This window comes from Sugiyamaella lignohabitans, chromosome A (assembly GCF_001640025.1).
Source record: "Sugiyamaella lignohabitans strain CBS 10342 chromosome A, complete sequence".
In the NCBI taxonomy this organism is placed as follows: Eukaryota; Fungi; Ascomycota; class Dipodascomycetes; order Dipodascales; family Trichomonascaceae; genus Sugiyamaella; species Sugiyamaella lignohabitans.
In genome coordinates, this window is record NC_031672.1 from 2,847,490 (window position 1) to 2,867,633 (window position 20,144).

Genomic DNA, 20,144 nt, shown 5'->3' on the forward strand with positions numbered 1-20,144 from the left:
ATTTGTGTATAGAGATACTCTTTGAAAACTGTTAGGGCAATTTAATTGACCCCTACAATTTTAGTAGGCCACTATCCCTCTCAGGCATCAGACCAACTTTGCAATGGACTTGGTTATCCAAATCCAGGACTAAAAGCTTCTGGAATATTTATAATTGGCACTGGATACTCATTTCCTTTCTCAGATTTTGGCCATTTGGTTCTTTATACTATTTTCAGATACCCGTTATCGTCCATCTGATTCACATCACAAGACTCCACCTATGTTGTGGTGTCCTAGCCCCGTTAAAGAGGTTAGATGGTGTCGACGATCGCCCAGTAAGGTGACCTACTCCCAGATTATACAATTTCACCTGACCCGACTCATCACTTTTGGAACGGCCCTATTACATTCCAATACTGCTCTCTGTCCTATTCATGGCCTTCTATCTCTCCAATAGACTCACCAGGATGCTTTTTGATTCAGACAGACCCCAAGCTGGGACAGACAAAACCCCCACCACGCCGAAGAACGCCGCAGTTAATTAAGGGTTAGGGCGGAGACGTTGTCTGAGGGATAATGGGGTTCGGGGCCAAAATTTTTCAGGCAGAAATTTTTTTTTCAGGGCATGCAGTAATTTTTAAACGCTGATATTTCTCGCTTTCTTCTCTCTTTTTTTTTCTTTTCCTTTTCTTCACACCTTTTTTTTAATACAAAAAAAAACAAAAAAATAAAAGTAAGTAGTGCCATTTAGACAACTGAGCATGCTACGAGGGACAATGAAACCCGAATGTTAATAATCTGGACTGAATTGGCCGTTTGAAAGATTTTCAAACGGGCGAGGATTCGATGAAATCTGGTTGAATTTTGTACGAAGTTTCACTGGGAAATTGCTACTTCGCGCATTTTTTCTTGCAACCTACTTTCCACGAATTCACCTAGAAATACATTTCGAGGGGGCCTGAAAGCCTCCGGCGGCTGGGGCTTCGCCCCAGACCCCGTTGCTCCTGCTTCGCAGGAGTTGCTGGGACCGTCGACGAGACGACTCGAGCGAAGCGAGAGGAGCAGTGGGGTCTGGGGCGAAGCCCCAGCCGCCGGAGGCATATGTCTCCAGCCACAGAGAACCCGTGCTAACAAAACTAGATGACTACTGCTGGTGACGGAACTTTCCCTGGTGCTATCGGTATCGATTTGGGTACCACCTACTCGTGTGTTGCTACCTACGACTCTGCTGTCGAGATCATTGCCAACGAGCAAGGTAACCGTGTTACTCCTTCGTTCGTTGCTTTCTCTGACAAGGAGAGACTTATTGGTGATGCCGCTAAGAACCAAGCTGCTCTTAACCCCAAGAACACTGTCTTCGATGCCAAGCGTTTGATTGGTAGACGTTTTGATGAGGACTCTGTTCAAAAGGATATCAAGACTTGGCCTTTCAAGGTTATCGACTCTAACGGTAACCCCTTTATTGAGGTCCAATACCTCGAGGAGACCAAGACTTTCTCTCCCCAAGAGATCTCCGCCATGGTTCTTACCAAGATGAAGGAGATTGCTGAGGCCAAGATTGGCAAGAAGGTCGAGAAGGCCGTTGTCACTGTCCCTGCCTACTTCAACGACTCTCAAAGACAAGCTACCAAGGACGCTGGTGCCATTGCTGGTCTTAACGTTCTCCGTATCATTAACGAGCCTACTGCTGCTGCCATTGCCTACGGTCTTGGTGCTGGTAAGACCGAGGAGGAGAAGCACGTTCTCATTTTCGATCTTGGTGGTGGTACTTTCGATGTCTCCCTTCTTCAAATCCAAGGTGGTGTCTTCACTGTCAAGGCTACTGCCGGTGATACCCACTTGGGTGGTCAAGATTTCGATACCAACTTGTTGGAGCACTTCAAGACCGAGTTCAAGAAGAAGACTGGTCAAGACATCTCTGAGGATGCCCGTGCCCTCAGACGTCTCCGTACTGCTGCTGAGCGTGCTAAGCGTTCTCTTTCTTCTGTCACTCAAACCACTGCTGAGATCGACTCTCTTTTCGGTGGTGAGGACTTCAGCGTTAACATCACTCGTGCCAGATTCGAGGCTCTTAACGACGCTCTTTTCAAGTCTACTCTTGACCCTGTTGCCCGTGTCTTGAAGGATGCTGGTATTGAGAAGTCCAAGGTCGATGAGGTCGTCCTTGTCGGTGGTTCTACCCGTATCCCCAAGGTCCAAAAGATGCTTTCCGACTTCTTTGACGGTAAGCAACTTGAGAAGTCCATCAACCCTGATGAGGCTGTTGCCTACGGTGCTGCTGTCCAAGGTGCTATCTTGACTGGTCAAGCCACCTCTGAGGAGACTCAAGACCTTCTCTTGCTCGATGTTGTTCCTCTTTCTCTTGGTGTCGCCATGGAGGGTAACATTTTCGCTCCTGTTGTTCCCAGAAACACCACTGTCCCCACTCTTAAGAGACGTACTTTCACCACTGTTGAGGACCACCAAACCACTGTTCAATTCCCCGTCTACCAAGGTGAGCGTGTCAACTGTGCTGAGAACACTCTTCTCGGTGAGTTTGACCTCAAGGGAATTCCTCCTCTCAAGGCTGGTGAGCCCGTTCTTGAGGCCATCTTCGAGGTCGATGCCAACGGTATCCTCAAGGTCACTGCTGTTGAGAAGTCCACTGGTAGATCTGCCAACATCACTATCTCCAACGCTGTTGGTAAGCTCTCTTCTGACGATATCGAGAAGATGATCAACGACGCCGAGAACTTCAAGTCTGCTGATGAGGCTTTCTCCAAGAGACACGAGGCCAAGCAACACCTTGAGTCTTACGTTTCCAGCATTGAGGCTTCTATCACCGACCCTGGTGTTGCTGCCAAGATGAAGCGTGGTGCCAAGGACCGTGTTGAGACTGCTTTGTCCGATGCTCTTGCTGCTCTTGAGATCAAGGATTCCACTGCTGATGACTTGAGAAAGGCCGAGCTTAACCTTAAGCGTGTCGTCACCAAGGCTTTCGCCACTCGTTAAAATGCCAAAATGGACCCCAACACATGAACGAAAAGATTTTTTGCTGTCAGCAAATTTTTCATGTCATTTATGTTTTTTATTTGAAAAGAAAAAAAAGGTTTGTCAGAGGTTTTTGCTATTTAAAATTATATAATGATATGTATAATTCTCTGTTTGTATATGATGCCTAAAGATAATAAAAATTTTTAGAGGTTTTATGTGTTTGCCTGAGGGATACTGAGTTTGGATTCGTACTAGGTGTTCATACACGTATTATTAATCCATAATTTTGACAACCATAGTTTAAGTTTCGTATATATTAATTTGTATGGCACAATTGTCATAATTCAAAATTTCGACTGACTTATAACTTGGATGGCATCCAGAGATTTCTCAGATAAAACAAAGATATTAATATTAAAATACAAAGTAAACAAAAAGCGCCAGTAAACAACCAAATCCAACAAAAATCATGATGATCGGGTAAGTTCAAATCAATCTAGTGTGCGGTTTCACAAGTCAATCCAGCTTTGTTCTTGAGTACATGTTTGTTACCTCCATGAGAGACGAAGAATGATTCTTCAACAGATGTAATCCCACTAAAACAAACAGAGCTAGCTCAATTGGGTTGAGTAGCCAAGTTCTGGATCGCAGTAGTTGAATCCCAAGATTCCATTTCATGGTAAAGGAGTGGTACTATTAAGAGTCCATTGGCCAGGTGGGTGAGTAGGGAATGCCACCTAAGGCGCCAAGTCTTTGATTGCTCATCGTCCGTCCATGAATATTGTGAGCCTTGAACTCCAATCCAAAATGTCGCTAAGGAAGCGCCGTAATTGGAAGGATTCAAGAATCTCCAGGAGTAGACTGGCAAGGAGCCAGCACTACCGTAGTCGAACGGTCTAAATCGTCGTCTGCTCGCGGTGTGCGAGGCGACTGATGAAGTGAACAACAAGGGACGATGAGCAAATGTTAGACTTGGGACCTGTGAGCCAATGAATGATATCCGATATCAGCCGGGGCTCGGGATGCCGCCGACTGAGGATCGCTAATCCGAAGGGAAATCATGATGATAACCAATCCAATAGTACCAAGAGTGAAGCCATGACAGCTGAAATTCTGGAGAATGATCTGAAATCCATAGACTAATAGTCCTAGCATGTATTGGCCATCGAAGAAAATGGAATGGCAAACAAGGCATTGGAAGCCTCTTAGTTCTGCTAAACTGACCAGATCCCCGCACAACTAGAAAAAATGAACTTAGAAACATGTGGCCCCAGATCCGTCGGGTGGGGGAACCACGACGGATTGAATGAAATTGAGAATTCTCATTGCATACTTCTTAGGGTGAACAACATCTACAGTAGAAGCTACCAAATATCAGTCTTTTGGCAGCATGCTCCACTCTCTTGTGCCAACTAACGTCATACCTAGAATAAGCTGTGTTCACTAGCATGGGGATCACATTGAAGCCCGACCAACAATTAAAAATTCATAATGTTATGTTCTTCCAATAAGCCAACATCATTTTGAAGTTGATACAATAACTGGACTCTCGTTGATCTCCATCTGAATGTAGAGCCTGATCCTTGTCAGTCCAATCGAGATCTTTGCATACCACACGGCCAGAATTATTTTCTCTTACTCCGGCTCGTTTCCCATGGCTGGATCCTTTGAGATCATAGACCAGCTTAGTCTTTTTGTGAAGCAAATTCTCCATGACTACAAAATGAGATCTCTTCCCATTCAAAAGAATGGTGTAATGTCCCAGATAATAAGGGAGCTGAGTATCAGGCTGGGCCATGATATTTTCGTAATAGTCAGCCAAGAAGTCAGAATTAGCAATGACTTTGTGTTCTTTGCGCCTGATAGTCTTGATGATGTACTTGCCATCCGAAGTGAAAAGGAAGTCAGAGCCGGATTGTCCAGGTGATTTGGTTTCATTAACCTCAGACTGCACAACAAAAGAGTTCAAAAACCTATGGTGGTCAATTCCACAAATACTGCGAATGTTCTGGTAAACAATTGGCGAATGGACCTCAAGAATGGCACCACCATCAAGTCTGTAATTCTTACTCTCCAAAGTGAAGTCGCTGAGTCCGTCTTCGCAAGGTGGGTTAGCATAAGTAGCTGTTTTAACACCATTGAACATGAGAGTGGATCTGGAAATGGAAGTGGTTTTACGAGATGCAACCTTTCTCATAACAGAAGTGGCCATTGCCTTGACTCTTGTAAACAAGCGTGGTGTCTTGGATTTTCTGACTTCCTCAACTGAAATGTTGTCAAAAACAGTTGCTTGAGATTCAGGCTCGGATGAAGCCAAAGAACTATCCGACTCAGCAAATGAAGAGTCAGAGCAAACTGGAGATTGGGGCTCGATAGGAGCGGCCCCGGTAGGATCGGCCATGTAAGCCTCTGCCTCAGCCCAAGTTTGATGGGATACAATTGGGATACCAGTGTCAATAGATCTTTGAACCATGGCTTTGTGGCCATCAATCTCCTCAAGGAGACTAGTAAGCAATGAAATGTTTTCCTCAAAGGAATTCATCTTCTTGACATCAGATGAGTCGTCAGTCTCTTCAACGTCAGCGGGAGTGGGAGCATCATAAAATGACCAAGCATCAGCGGGGGCTTCCCACATAAGCTCAACTTCTCCTGACTCGGCAAATAATTCATCGTACTCGGAGACAGCACGAAGACGCTCCTCCTTCTCAAAATCAGTAGGCGACCAGTCTGAGAGGGTGTCATACTCAGGATCATCACCAATGTAGGGTGAGCTCTTGAACTCATTGCAATTGACTTCCTCGGGGGCTCCTAGTGTCACATTAGACTCAACAGAGTCAACAGAATCAGCAGGTGAATGAGAAGAAGCACCAGTGATAAATTTCTTGAAACAATTAAAAGCAGAAAGCTTGACAGGAGGAGGGGTCTCCTGTTCAATGTTGGCCAAGGAGCCATGGCAATAAGAGTCATTCGATTTGGGAAGACGGGGAAGTTTAAACTGATCATAGCTGGCCAAAGCACGAGTAACCAAAGAAGGTTGTTTGTAGTTCTCAACAACCTTAACTTCTTCCTCTTTTTGGGATTCTTCCTCCTTAATAGTCTCAAGGGACTCACGACCATCGGTCTCAATAATATTAGAGGGAGTATTCTCAACCTCCTTGCAATCAGCTTTTTCACCAATGTCAACTCCCTCGGGGGATTCAGCAGAAGTGGGGATTTCAATTGCAACGGTCTCATTTGATTCAGAAGAGACAACATCACCAATATTAACTGCCTCGTGGGATTCAGCGGCAGCTGAAACATCAAGAGTCTCATCCGACTCGGTAGAAACAACAGAACCAACGGGTGAATGAGGAGCTGAACCAGAATTGGAAACAGAGCCCCGGCGACGAACGTCACCCAATACAGGACGACGACGAACTCGGTGAGTAGATCTAACCAAAGTACAAACCAAAGGGGATTCCATACCGTTTTCCTCCCTTTCACCCGAATTAGAACGGATCAAAGAATAGCGGTGATACGCAAGCCCACCCTCAAGAGGGAAGCGAAAATTGGGGTCAAGACGGCCCAAATTACCCATTTTATCAAATAAAACAGGTGTAAACAAAAAAAAGTAGTCGATAGAGTGTTGAAAGCGCTGGTTAAAAAAAGATCCTAAACAAAACTGGTGTGCAAACTTAGCAGGCAGAGTTGTTCGAACAGATGAAGAGAAAAAAAGAAGAAGAACAACTTCAGAGGGCGTCCTCTTGGTTATATGTGCAACCACCACTGAACATTATGGGCGGGGCTAGAGCACAGCCCTCATAATCTTTAAAACTGAAAACATTTGTTATTCACTCTATCGGTCGAAAATCAAAGAAAGGCCCCGACAAAGTGCCATTGACCTTCCCCAACTCCAATTACCTGTCACACCCCGCAAAAGGCGATTTCAGGGGGAATGGGGCGCTTCGTGCACCGATCCTCGAATTAACGACATTTGTCACGTGACGCACTTCACGACATCTGCGATGACGGGATCCATCCCCTGGCGGCTGGGGTATTTACGCTCTAAATCAGAGTGAAACTTCCCCCCTGTAAGGGGGCTACGATGCCTCCGGCGGCTGGAGCTGCGCCCCAGACCCCACTGCTCCTCTCGCTCCGCTCGAGTCGGGCGTCGACGGTCCCCTGGTTCGTTCAATCCGAATAAGATGGCTCCACGATCCCAGCCCCGACTCGAGCGGAGCGAGAGGAGCAGTGGGGTCTGGGGCGCAGCCCCAGCCGCCGGAGGCACGGTCATTAGCCGGTTATTCGCGTATCATTACATTAAATATGTTTCAGAAACATTATAAATAGGTATCGGTCGTTAGTCGTGAATTAGATAGCGGTGTCTAGTCATTATTCGGTGGTGGTGGTGGCGGGGCAGCTGGCAGCGCTGGCGCCGACGGTTCGTCGTCATGCAATTGTGAGGGGTCAGAGGATGGAGGGAGCGGTGGCGGGGACGACGGCCCACTGATTGGAGGTGGTGCGGACGGAACGGAGTCGAGTTGGTCCGGATTGTGGACGTGGTCGTGTGAAAGGTCGGCTGGAAGAGCAGGTGCACTGGGTTCCAGATCGATGCCGTGGCTGCTGTTATGGCTGTGGCTGTGGTTTTGAATTGGTTCGTAGCGAGGAACATACTCTTCTTCGGGAACACTGGCTATCTGTTCGAGTCGTGCTCGTTCCATCTCGGCTTTGTCGAGAAGTTCTGTGGATGTGTTACTGGTATGACTGCTTCCTGCCATGTGAGTACCACTACTACCACTGGCACTGCTACTGGCACCTTCGTCGGAATATGTTGGAGCAGACGCCATCACCAGATGTGGAGGTGGTGCCGACGAGTCCAAGTGAACTGATGATGATGGAGCAGACTCCTCGTAGTATGAGGGAACTTCGTGATTGGTCGTATAGGAGAGTGATGATTCGGGAGGATTGGAAGGCAGAATAGCTTGTTCTCGTCTTCTTAGCAGCTCTTTTTCGTTTTCAGCCGACATGTTGGAACTCGACATGGCTGAAGCTTGGTCAGCAGCTGCTAGCTCTTCATAGCTCAGAACGTTGTATACAGTTGTAGATGAAGATGAGAAACTGACCTGTTGACCATTACTGGTGGTTGAAGCAGCAGATACTGTGGATATAGCAGAAGTATGACCATTTCCGGGACCAGGACCACCAACAACAGTGTTGCTGCTGTACATAGTAGATGGCAGAGATGTGTTGCTGGCAGGAGCTTTCCCTTTGAGTTTCATTTTCAACCCTGGTGATGAAGCAGTTCCATCTAAATCGACACTGCCTCCATTATGAGTGCCTATAACCACCTCACTCCACAGACTCACCACGCCACGACCTCGTTTAAGCTTGTCGGTATCTATAAAGCCTAGTTTCGACGGCTCGAAATCGTTGTCTCGTCCAGACGATGTCAAGTCTACCGCTCGTTTGCCTGATAAATCTAGTACTACTTCGATACAGTACTGGAATGAGATGTCGTCTCGGCCCTTGGTAGTTGGAAAAGTGTCGGGAGGAATCCTGATATTAGTGATGACGGTCGATTTGAAGCTGACAGGATCTGTGTATAGAGGAGAAACAGTCTGAGAAAGGTCTTTTCGGAATGATTGGGCTTCAGTTCCTTGTGCAGATACAATGCTGATTCGAGATAGAGTGGTGATGATGCCGGATAAACACTTGACATGCTTGATATGCTGTACATTGACTTTGACAGGTATCGAGTCGCCTCGCAAATAGCCCTTTCTTGGTAGTGATACCGCCACTACAATTGATCCATGACCTTTTCGTTTTTTCTGAACATCGACAGTTAAAGTGGAGACTCGAGGCACTGGCAAAGTCGCAATGTCTATAGGGCAGATAACCGAGACAGCCTTTTGAGCGGTGATGACGGTAGGAGGACTTGTTCGATGACATGTGGCTGTAATTGTATAGGATATGGACCCTCTTTCGAATTCTAGACTGTTGAAAAGACCCTTTTCTGGTAGGACAAACTCAAATGCAAACAGATGTTCTCCACGGGGAAGAGGCTGGTCGGTCTTGGTCGGACCAGGGTATGTTGTTGATGTTTGATTAGAAGATGCAGAGTCGTCAGAGAGGATTGAATTAGTTGCAGGGCCAGAACCGGGTTTTGCAGTTGTATAGTGAAGGTCTTCAGAATTTCGTTGAGAAGAACTAGCCGACCTGGTGCTTGAATCAGGAGCTCTGTCTCTGAGGGCGATACTCTGAGTGCCGTCAGTGATGCGATTGATTTTGGCACTAGGAGTTACCACGCCTGTCGTTGCATTGATTGAAGTATTGGATGAGCCAGCAGATGTAGTTGCAGTTGCAGCCGTGGTTGAGCCAGAGGGTCCAGCAGTAGCTACTCCTGTTGTAGGAGCACTGGAGCTAGCAACACTTCTGTCGCTGTGAGTACTCTTTATACTCTTGACGCTTTTGGAACTTTTGGAACTTTTGGTGCTTTTACAGCTTTTGGCACTCTTGCCACTGTGAACACTGACATTACAGCTGCTATCAGCCAATTGGCCAGAAGATCCGGGTGATGGCGAGTTCCCACTGCCGTTAAAATCAACCTCCAAGTCACTGCCATTGGTAGACTCAGCATGACCCCATAGTTCGACTTTTTGCTGGAAAAGCACATTCTTGACAGTTTTGCTCTTCACCAAAGCATTTCTAATAGTCACGGTGCCCTGGATAGTGCACTCGATATGAGATACCTTTTCAGGCTTGGCAAGAACCAACACCACGCTTCCATCGACAACCGACCCAGGACTAAAAGTCTTGTGGGGGTCATTCAACTCGACGAAAAAATCATCTGAATTGGAGTTCCTCTGTATGGTACTGTGGAAAATAGGCCGCAGCTTGGAGAGTGTGCGAAACATCGTATAGATCTCCAAGTACAAGCGCTATTCACCACCACTGCAGGACCGGTGGGCTTTGGTTGTCGCTGTAGTTTTTTGTAGTGGTAATTCGTTATGGTCTTGAGGTATTCTTGATGGTATGAGTGTGTGATATTGATATTCGCCCCGAGATATGAAAAATGGGGATATTGGCAGGTAGCGAAGCACGAATCACGCGATACAGTTGATATTGTTGGAAAGACGATATTACACTTGATACAAGCTGGCAGCAGGCATGATCCAATAAATACCTAAAATGTTAGTAAAGCACACACCCCCGAGCACCGACTCGAGCGAAGCGAGAGGAGCAGCGGGGTCTGGGGCGGAGCCCCAGCCGCCGGAGGCCAGCAGGCCACTTACAACACCACTAAACGAAGAGAATGGCAACGATGCGACGTTGAAAGGTATCTTCAGGTTAATAATCAGTGAATCACTCACTGGCTGGAATGGTCGATATTCGTCGTAGTGGTTGACTGGCTGTAAACCGTAGACAATAACTGATGTGAATTCGAAGTTTTCTTATCGAATCCACACACCTGTGTTGTCCTGTTATGTTAAAAGATGTCGAGTTCTCAGGAATGCGGTACTCAGATCTCGTGTCGCTGTCGCCAGTATCGCTGATGAATCTGTAATCCGCAATATCAAACTTGTAACCCGTAGTCCTAGTTCAGAACTCGTAGCAAACTCCAATGTAGAGAAAGATCCCAGCCAAGCAAACAATCTGTATAAACAATGACCCGAGACTCGAACTGAACCGACTTGAATACCAAATCTCCACAAAAACGCTACTGTCAAAACCTCACAGTTTCACCAAAATCACAACCGGTTTAAAAAAGAAAAAACCGAAAAGTAGAAACAGAGAGATATCAACAGACGTTACTGACAATACCGTTGAAACCGACTAAGATAATATCGTGAAATTGTTGACGAGAATGAGAATGGCGATGCTTACAGTAAATGTAGTTTTCAGTAAATAGTATCGGTCAGTGGTTCTATTATCCTGAGCAGGTTGCTGCATTTACCACCGGCTGTAACTCTGTCGCTAGCAGTACAGGATTACTACTAATAATTACTCTACCGTCTGCTTCTGCTGCTGCTGCTGCTGCTGTCGCTGCTTCTGCCGCTACTACTGTACTCTCCTGTAGTATTACAACTGATCTTTACCGTACCCATCCATCCAAACCAGATTGTATCTGTCTAAAATGAAACCCTGGATATGGTCAGGGTAGGGGTACTGATGTTATTTTAGGCACAGTCGACTTTTATTGTCTGCTGCTTCAATGGGTACGACTGCCTAACATGTACGTTGACTGCTGTACCATGTCCAAAGCAGTCATTTCATCAGTCAATCCGTGTAGCTGATCTGATCTGATCGTCCATGCTAAGAGAGGCATGGCGCTGGTGGGATGGATCCTCACTCCTCGTCCTCGTAGCGGGGTCCGGGGAGTTGATGGTGGGGCTTTGTTGTCGGGGGGGGTGGGGAGATGGGGGTGGAGGGGTGCTGCCTCCGGCGGCTGGGGCTCTGCCCCAGACCCCGTGGCTCGCTTCGCTCGAGTTTTGGGGGGGAGCCGGGGTGGTGGGGTGGGGTTTGATGATGGGGAGGGTGGTTTTTATAGCGGAGGCCGATCGGGCAGGCAGGGCAGCGGGGGGCCTCAATTTTCGTGGTTGACAGGGGAGCGTGTGGGATGCGGACGCCGTAGAACTGGTACGAGGCTGCAGCGGAGATGCAGTCTATCAATTGCCGGCCGGCTCGAGACTTCCTCAGTTGGACTCCCACTCATACTCACAAGGGATTCCTCCGTCGGAGATCGAACCTGTCCCAAAAAAAATAAGTCTACGTAATCCACCCTACGTAATTCGGCAGCTGCCAGGCCACTCCGGGCCCGTCGGAGTCCCATCCATTCCCTGCTTGATCCTGCCGGGTCCTGCCAGGTCCTGCTTGGTTCTGCCATCCCCTGTTGTCCTGCTTGGTTCTGATATCCCCCTGCTATCCTGCTTGGTTTTACCATCCCCTGCTATGCCCTGCCATCACCTGCTCCTTCTGACATTTCTGCCCCTTCCTCTCCTGGCCTGGACCCCACCGTACCCTACCCCTACACCCTGCATCAAAAGGGTCTAGCTCAATTTAACCCTCGCCTCCCCTCCCCTCCCCCTCCTCGTTCCCCACCCTGGCCCGCTCGAATGGGACAGAGCGAGGGGTCCGGGCTGGCCCCCCAATGACTGGCGCTACGGCCCAGACCCCAGGGCTCCTCTCGCTGCGCTCGAGTCCGGCAATGGAGCCATGTAGCCCCGCTCAGATCGTGCCGTACTGCCCATTCCCCTCCCTCCCCTGGAACATCCCCCCTGGACCACCCCCACGGCTTGGCCGCTCGCGAAGCGAGCACAACGGGGTCTGGGGCAGCGCCCCAGCCGCCGGAGGCACACACCCCCAACCCGCTCGCTCAACAGACACCCCGAAATATGGACTGTCATTCGGGAGGTACACAGTGAGCGTATCGCAGGTGAAGGGTGTGGCTGGCCCGGCTGCCACGGGATGATGCACCCTTTTTTTCACGGCCAGCTGCTTCTGGAATGTTAGCCGCCGGCCGCGCGACGACGTTGGTGATGCTACAGCCACTGGTTCGCAGTAATTAGCCACCCGGCCCTGACACAGAGACTGGTTTGTGATACCGCGTTACCAGCAAACCGCCGATTGCCCCCACCACGATCTGGATCCCACCACGGCAGCAGCAGGTCTCCCCGCTACTTCGCTGCTTCTCTCGAATACGCATCTGCAGCGCGCTGCTCGGTGCTGCTGGCTGCTCGACCCCTTCGGGCTTAGAACGGTACATACGTCAAAAAGCTTACGCAATACAAGCTTTCCAGTGCCAAGCCATGCATCTGCACCAGTAACACGCCAACCATCGTCGCGGTAAGCAACTCCGCCAGCCCTATCACCACACGAACTCGGCGGTTTTCTCGAGGCTGTCTTTACCGTTAACTGCTAACATATCCGTACATAGAAACAGGACATCCGATACACGGACTACGGCTGTATTGCAACAACCCCCAAGAGACGACAGCGACACACCCCCAACGGGTCCATTCTTTGTTCGATCACCAGCCGATCCTTCTGCTCGGGCGCAAGCCCCGGGCGCTTGGCTCCCCTGCTTCGCATTACCTGCTCGCGTGCCCCGTTTCCTTTTTCACTAGTGGGCCCTGCGCATGCGGTTGGGGGTCGTGCCTCCGGCGGCTGGGGCTCCGCCCCAGACCCCGCTGCTTCTCTCGCTCCGCTCGAGTCGGTTGGCGGCGGGGCCCTGCTGCCGCCGCCCACTTTCTTCGGGCACCTGCATCCTCCGCCAATAGCCGCTCAGGGGGATCCCCCACGAACCGACTGGAGCGGAGCGAGAGGAGCCTCAGCTCCAGGAGGCACGCGGTTGGGTGTCACGATTCCGGCTTCCCAATAGCTTATCCGTTATCTTCCGACCTCTACCGACTACCTCCGCATGTCAGCCGTCTTCCTGCCTCTCTTCAACATCACTCCAAATGCATACTTCTGCATCTCATGTCGTCTTCGCCGACTTATCTCTCTATAACTTCTCCTTGATAAGTTTCATGTTGACGCTAATGTCGTCTGCTCCACTTCCTTCGTCTCCACTTTGTCTTGGCTCGTTTCACACTCGCCTCTCCTTGGTCATTTGATCTATGTTTTGTTTCATCTAATAATTTCGCCTCATTCTCTTTTCTTTATTTTCTTCTCAAAGATTCTTTTCTACCTTTTCATCTTGTTCTCAATTATTATATAAAGGGTACTATTTTGCTCTTTCAATTAGTTTTATTCTTTAGATATTAAAACATCTGTTACTAATATTAATCCTTACTCAAAACCTCCTTCAAGTGCGACTACTCCCAGAACTTAACCGACTTTCATACAACTTTATCTCACAGTAAGTGTATATGAATCTTAAAGGTTAACCTGGTAATTCTGATAATTCTTATCTTTAGATAATGGTTTCGCATGCCACATGGATAAAGTATTCCGAATATCTCGGACATGAAACAGCCGTGCATCTTCGGAAGCCTCACCTGACAATCATGTTTTAATATCTCTACTTTATCTTATCTTTTGATAAGGTTATCTTTAGGATGTCCTTGAGCTTGGTAGGGTGCAAAATTTTTTTTTGTCCTCCCACCCTCATTCCCAGAGTGTTCGATTTCCCCTATTCATGAATAGGCTGTCTGTTGATAGTCATTTCCCGAGGCAAATCTTCTCCCGTGAGACTTATCACCTCACACCACTGATCAGTACCCCTTGCTAACAATGTTATAGACGATTATGAGTCCCAATACTGCTTCCTCTGCAACTGGCAACGCTGGTCGTATGCCAGAGATGACGGAGCGCAACTCCCGCTCTACTCGGAACCCTCATCCCCAGTATACCTCTTCTCGTCGTAACGTTAGCCCCACTCCGGACAACCTTCGTCAGCCTGCTGATGATCAGTCATCTTCTCAACCTCCAGCTACTGCAGAAGCTCCTGTTGAACCTGTGACTGCCCCATCTCTTTCTGACAATATTCCTGGATCATTCCCCGCCGCTCCTCAGACTGTGGTTCCAGCTGTATCTTATCCTGATCTCAGCCAAACCCCTTTCCCTCGGCCCCTCAATGTTCTTGATTATATCTCTTACCCGCCTCGTTCCACTTCGGATTCATCTTCGGTTCCCATTACCGCTTCAGTTCCTACTGTTCCTTCCACTTCGGATTCTTCGGTTCCCATTACCACTTCAGTCCCTACTGTTCCTTCCACTTCGGATTCTTCGGTTCACACTACCACCTCAGCTCCCACTTCAGTTCACACTGATGTTTCACATACTTTTTCCTCTTCTGGTCCCCCCGGTCCCTCTGGTCCCCCTGGTCCCCCTGGTCCTCCTGGTCCTCCTGGTCCTTCCCCCCCATTTGGCCCCCCCAGTCCACCTCACTCTTCTGACTCTTCTGGTGCTCACGGTCATTCTCTTTCACACTCTGCATTACCTAAGCCATCTCAGTCTTTGTCTGTTCCACAGCAGTTTTATAGTACTGGTGACTTGCTTAAGATTCCCCTTCCCCGTCCCTGGAATGGTGATATTAATACTCTGTCACGTTATATTTCTGCTTATCGTCAACATTTTCAGTCATTGCCTATCCCATCTGGTCTTAGTATGCAGATCCTTCTTCGTTCAGTCCCTGAAGCCACCGCTCAACTATGGCTTCAGCAACCCCCTGATTCTCCAGCTCGCTTGACTCCTGAAGGTTTTTTCACTTTTTTGACTAATCTCTATCATATTTCTCCCCGACATGTTCTTAAGGCACGTGAGTCTGAACTCCGCAATCTACGTTGTTCTTCTTTGTCACAAGTTCCTACTTACAACACGACTCACCGCGCATTATCTTCTGAGCTTGGTTGGAATGAGAGTCAACGGATTGATGGCTACCTTGCTGGGTTTACTCAACCTGACTTGGTTCGTCACACCGATGATGTCGATCCCGAGTATGATTATGATCAACTTCAGCGTCACTTCCAAGCGTTCGCTTTGCGTCTTTATGACAAACGTCGTACTGACACCTCTTCCAATGCCAATAACAATGGTTCTCGTTCTTCTGCTTCACGCTCTGCATCTCGCAAACTCTCTTCTGAAGAGAGACGACGTCGCGAAAAAGAGAAGCTTTGCCTTTATTGCGCATCTCCAGACCATGCTGTTGCACAGTGTTCTGTTAAGCCTGTGTCTAATTCCTCGTCTTTCCAGCCTTCTTCCTTTCCTAAATCTTCGTCAAAATCTTCTGGTTCTACTTCTCGTTCCAAGGTTGTTACTCCTTCTTCTCGTGTTCACATGATCACAGTGAAAACTGAGCCTGTTGAATCCGCTTCTTCGGATTTCCCCGATTCATTCCAGGAACAAGCTCTTTCAGACCATGATCTCTCCGATCTTAATGAAGATGATTTTATCGATTCTCCCTCTTCTGGTTCCTCCAGTTCCGCCACTTCCAATTCTTCCACTCTTCAATCTAATGCCTTTTACTTATCCCACTTGATGTTCGCAGAAGTTCCTGCTTGTGTTCCCCATGAGTTTCAAGAAGTCTCTTTTGGCCCGATTACTGGATCTGAGACATCTGTTCAAGCACATGTTGATACTGGTGCACAATCTAGTCTTATTGATTATGATTTCGCAGCTCGCCATAATCTTGGTGTTATCTCTGCCGATCTTGATCTCTATGCCTATAATGCAACTGCCCCTTTTGCTCGAACTCATTTTCAGGTTCCGTTAACTATCAATTGGCAAGGTAGATTTTATCGTGTTAAGTTTGTGGTTGTTCCTAACTGCCCATATCCCTTGGTACTTGGTGCAGGGTTTCTTAAATTCCCTTTCGAATTTAATCTTTTCCAACCCCATCCACTTCAGCCATTACCTCCCCGCGCTGTCACTCCTACTTGTGGTCCCTTCATGCCACAAGCTCCTGTACCTTCTCAACCCGCTTCGTTTGCTTCCTGTCGGTCTTCTTACAAACCGCCTCGTTATCAAAACAAACGTAGTTATAAGTCCAAACACCGTAGATCCCCTCACAAGTCTACTCCTACTTCCCGGATTTACTTGGTTACTACTGTTGAAAACGTCGATCCCCCTTCTTTTATTCCTTCTCGGATTCTTAAGGTCTTTGATACTGTCCCCACTTCTTTGCCCCCTCATCGATCTGAATTTGATATGAAAATTGACATTCTTCCTGATGCGGCACTACGCAAAGCTCGTGTTTACCCTTTGAGCCCTCCTCAAGAAGCTCTTTTGACAGAATATCTTGATTCCTATCTTTCCAAAGGCTATATTCGACCTTCAACCTCTTCCATCGCGTCTCCTGTCTTCTTTGTTCCTAAAAATAATGGTTCGTTTCGTTTAGTTGTTGATTATCGTCGTCTCAATTCTGTTACGGTTACCAATTCTTATCCATTACCTAACATTGATGAAATCATATCCCGTATTCGTTCCGGTTCTATTTTTTCAAAGCTCGATTTAAAAGATGCCTTCCACCTTCTTCGTGTTGCTGATTCTGACATTTGGAAAACTGCCTTTGTTACTCCTAAAGGCTTATTCGAATGGACTGTAATGCCTTTTGGTCTTAAAAACGCTCCCAGTACTTTTCAATATTATGTCAATAGTCTATTAGCAGAATATATTGGTTCTTGTTGCTATGTTTATCTGGATGATATAATTATCTTTAGTCCTGATAAAGTTTGTCACCGCCAACACATAGTACAAATTCTAACTACTCTGTTCAAGAATCATCTTCGCATCAACCTGCCTAAATGCCAATTCTTTGCTTCCTCTTTGGATTTCCTTGGCTTTACGCTTACTTCCACTGGTGTTTCCCCCTTTGCCTCCAAGGTTCAAACTATTTCCACCTGGCCCATCCCCAACTCTTCTAAATCTGTCCGTTCTTTTCTCGGCTTTTGCAACTTCTACCGGCGCTTTCTTCCTAATTATGCTCTCCATTCACAACCCCTAAACGAATTAACCTCGTCTAAGACTCCCTTTGTGTGGACTTCTCAGCATCTTAATGCCTTTAATACTATCAAAGCTTTGTTTGTCCAAGATAATTTTCTTGCGCATTTTGATCCAAGTAAGCCCATTCATATCAATACGGACGCCTCTCGTTTAGCTGTTGGAGCAGTACTTTATCAAGATACCTCTCGTCCCGTCGCCTTTTTTAGCAAAACGCTCTCGTCTCCCCAAAAGAATTACAAAACGTATGATTTAGAACTTCTTGCCATCGTCCTTGCGCTTCAACATTGGAGTCACTATCTCCTTGGTTATCATTTCACTGTCCATACTGATCATAGTGCGCTTCTTCATCTCAAAGAAGCTACTATCATTACTCCTCGGTATGCCAACTGGCTTGAGATCCTATCACCTTTTGACTTTCAACTTGTTCATGTTAAAGGCCACCAGAATATTCCCGCCGATATTCTCTCCCGGTTACCTGATCTCAACTCTTCCTCTTCAACCCCACCTCTTCGGTTACCTATTCTCCTCAGTAACTCTGATGATTCCTTATCTCCTAATAAGTCGATCATCGCTTCCATCTCTTCTCACGCCCCTTCTCGGTCTCCTTCTCCCACTGAGTTCTCTGCGTTTTCACACCCCTTGACTTCTTACCCCGAGTTGTCAACCGCTCTTATCGCTGCTTATAACAGCGCACCCAATCTTCCCCTCACAACTAACCATCACTGGACTACTCATGATCAATTCATTTATTATCGAGAACGTCTTTTTGTTCCGCCTCATGCTACGAGTCTCATCAATGATATTATTCGTCTTTTTCATGATCTTCCGTCCAGCGGACACCTTGGTTACCGCAAAACTTTTGACCTTCTTTCTCGTTACTTTTATTGGCCCCAGATGACTTCGTCGGTCCATCACTACGTGAAAAACTGCCACCTCTGTCAGGTTAGCAAACCAAAAAATCGTCCACCTCTTGGTCAGTTAATCTCCTTACCGATCCCTGAACGCCCTTGGCAATCCCTGTCCATGGATCATATCACCAATCTTCCCACTGGTCCTAACCAACCCTATGATGCTATCCTTGTTATCGTCTGTCGTCTCACCAAGATGCTTCATCTAATTCGTTGTTCTACCACAGATACGGCATCCTACCTCATCGCCCATCTTCAACTGAATATTTTTCGCCTTCATGGTTATCCGGACTTCATCACTTCAGATAATGGTTCTACCTTTAAATCTGACAAGTTCAAAACTTTTTGTCATAACTCCGGCATCAAGTTACACTTCACTTCTCCTCTTCACCCCGCTGGCAATGGTCAAGTTGAACGCTTCAATCAGTTTGTTTCTAACTACATCAAGTCGTTCACCTCTGCTACTCCACATTCCTGGTCCACCAACCTTTCAGATGCTGAATTTGCCTTCAACAACTCAGTTTCTTCTGCTACTGGTTTTACTCCCTTCTACGCCAACTATGGTTTTCATCCTCGCGTTCCTTTCGCCCCTCCTTCAACTCTCCCCCTTACTCCTCGCCATCCTATTGAGTCCTCTCAACACCTTTCCCGTACCCACCTTACTCTCTCTCGGCACCTTGCTAAAGCTCAGCAGAACTACGCGAAACACTACAATCGCCATCATCTCCAGTATACTTTCAATGTTGGTGATCTTGTTCTCGTCAGTTCTTCCCGCTTTCAACTCCAAGGTCAACGGAAAACTCTACCTCGTTTTCTCGGTCCCTTTGCTGTCTCCGAAGTTGTTAACCCTACTTCTTATCGTCTTCAGCTTCCTCCTACTCTTAAAACCCACGATGTTTTTCACATTTCTCACTTGTCCCCTTATCATTCACTTCACGATCCTTCCATCAACATCCTTCATCTCACTGTTGGTGACTTCTCGTTTCCTATCGACAAGATCGTGGATCATCACATCCAACCCGACCAACTTTACTTCCTCGTTCGTTTCAAACACGCCACCACTCGGGCTCACAAACATGAACATTGGATTCCCCTTTCCAGCTTTGGTCGAGATCACTACCCTCTCCTTCGCGCTTATGCTTCCAAGTGTCGTTCTCCAGAGTCTACCAATCTTCTCTCGCGACTCGCTACGCTCGTCGCTTCGGAGGGAGGAGATACTGTCACGATTCCGGCTTCCCAATAGCTTATCCGTTATCTTCCGACCTCTACCGACTACCTCCGCATGTCAGCCGTCTTCCTGCCTCTCTTCAACATCACTCCAAATGCATACTTCTGCATCTCATGTCGTCTTCGCCGACTTATCTCTCTATAACTTCTCCTTGATAAGTTTCATGTTGACGCTAATGTCGTCTGCTCCACTTCCTTCGTCTCCACTTTGTCTTGGCTCGTTTCACACTCGCCTCTCCTTGGTCATTTGATCTATGTTTTGTTTCATCTAATAATTTCGCCTCATTCTCTTTTCTTTATTTTCTTCTCAAAGATTCTTTTCTACCTTTTCATCTTGTTCTCAATTATTATATAAAGGGTACTATTTTGCTCTTTCAATTAGTTTTATTCTTTAGATATTAAAACATCTGTTACTAATATTAATCCTTACTCAAAACCTCCTTCAAGTGCGACTACTCCCAGAACTTAACCGACTTTCATACAACTTTATCTCACAGTAAGTGTATATGAATCTTAAAGGTTAACCTGGTAATTCTGATAATTCTTATCTTTAGATAATGGTTTCGCATGCCACATGGATAAAGTATTCCGAATATCTCGGACATGAAACAGCCGTGCATCTTCGGAAGCCTC

The 20,144-nt window shown here is 47.2% G+C and overlaps 4 protein-coding genes across 4 annotated transcripts; 2 read left to right on the forward strand and 2 right to left on the reverse strand.

The window, feature by feature from the left end:
* Positions 1-1,122: 1,122 nt before the first annotated feature.
* On the forward strand, positions 1,123-2,973 carry SSB2 (Hsp70 family ATPase SSB2; the record flags this gene model as incomplete). Its single annotated transcript, XM_018882868.1, has 1 exon — positions 1,123-2,973. The coding sequence occupies one exon, from the start codon at positions 1,123-1,125 to the stop codon at positions 2,971-2,973; it is 1,851 nt and encodes a 616-aa protein (XP_018735115.1).
* A 1,468-nt stretch (positions 2,974-4,441) lies between these two features.
* Positions 4,442-6,532, reverse strand: MSS4 (1-phosphatidylinositol-4-phosphate 5-kinase; the record flags this gene model as incomplete). The annotated part of the gene is made up of 1 exon (XM_018882869.1): positions 4,442-6,532. One exon carries the CDS (start codon positions 6,530-6,532, stop codon positions 4,442-4,444), a length of 2,091 nt encoding a protein of 696 aa, XP_018735116.1.
* Positions 6,533-7,319: 787 nt separating this feature from the next.
* RIM8 (Rim8p) lies at positions 7,320-9,848 on the reverse strand (the record flags this gene model as incomplete). The annotated part of the gene is made up of 1 exon (XM_018882872.1): positions 7,320-9,848. The coding sequence occupies one exon, from the start codon at positions 9,846-9,848 to the stop codon at positions 7,320-7,322; it is 2,529 nt and encodes an 842-aa protein (XP_018735117.1).
* A 4,333-nt stretch (positions 9,849-14,181) lies between these two features.
* Positions 14,182-19,527, forward strand: AWJ20_901 (gag-pol fusion protein; the record flags this gene model as incomplete). The annotated part of the gene is made up of 1 exon (XM_018882873.1): positions 14,182-19,527. The coding sequence occupies one exon, from the start codon at positions 14,182-14,184 to the stop codon at positions 19,525-19,527; it is 5,346 nt and encodes a 1,781-aa protein (XP_018735118.1).
* Between the last annotated feature and the right edge of the window lie 617 nt (positions 19,528-20,144).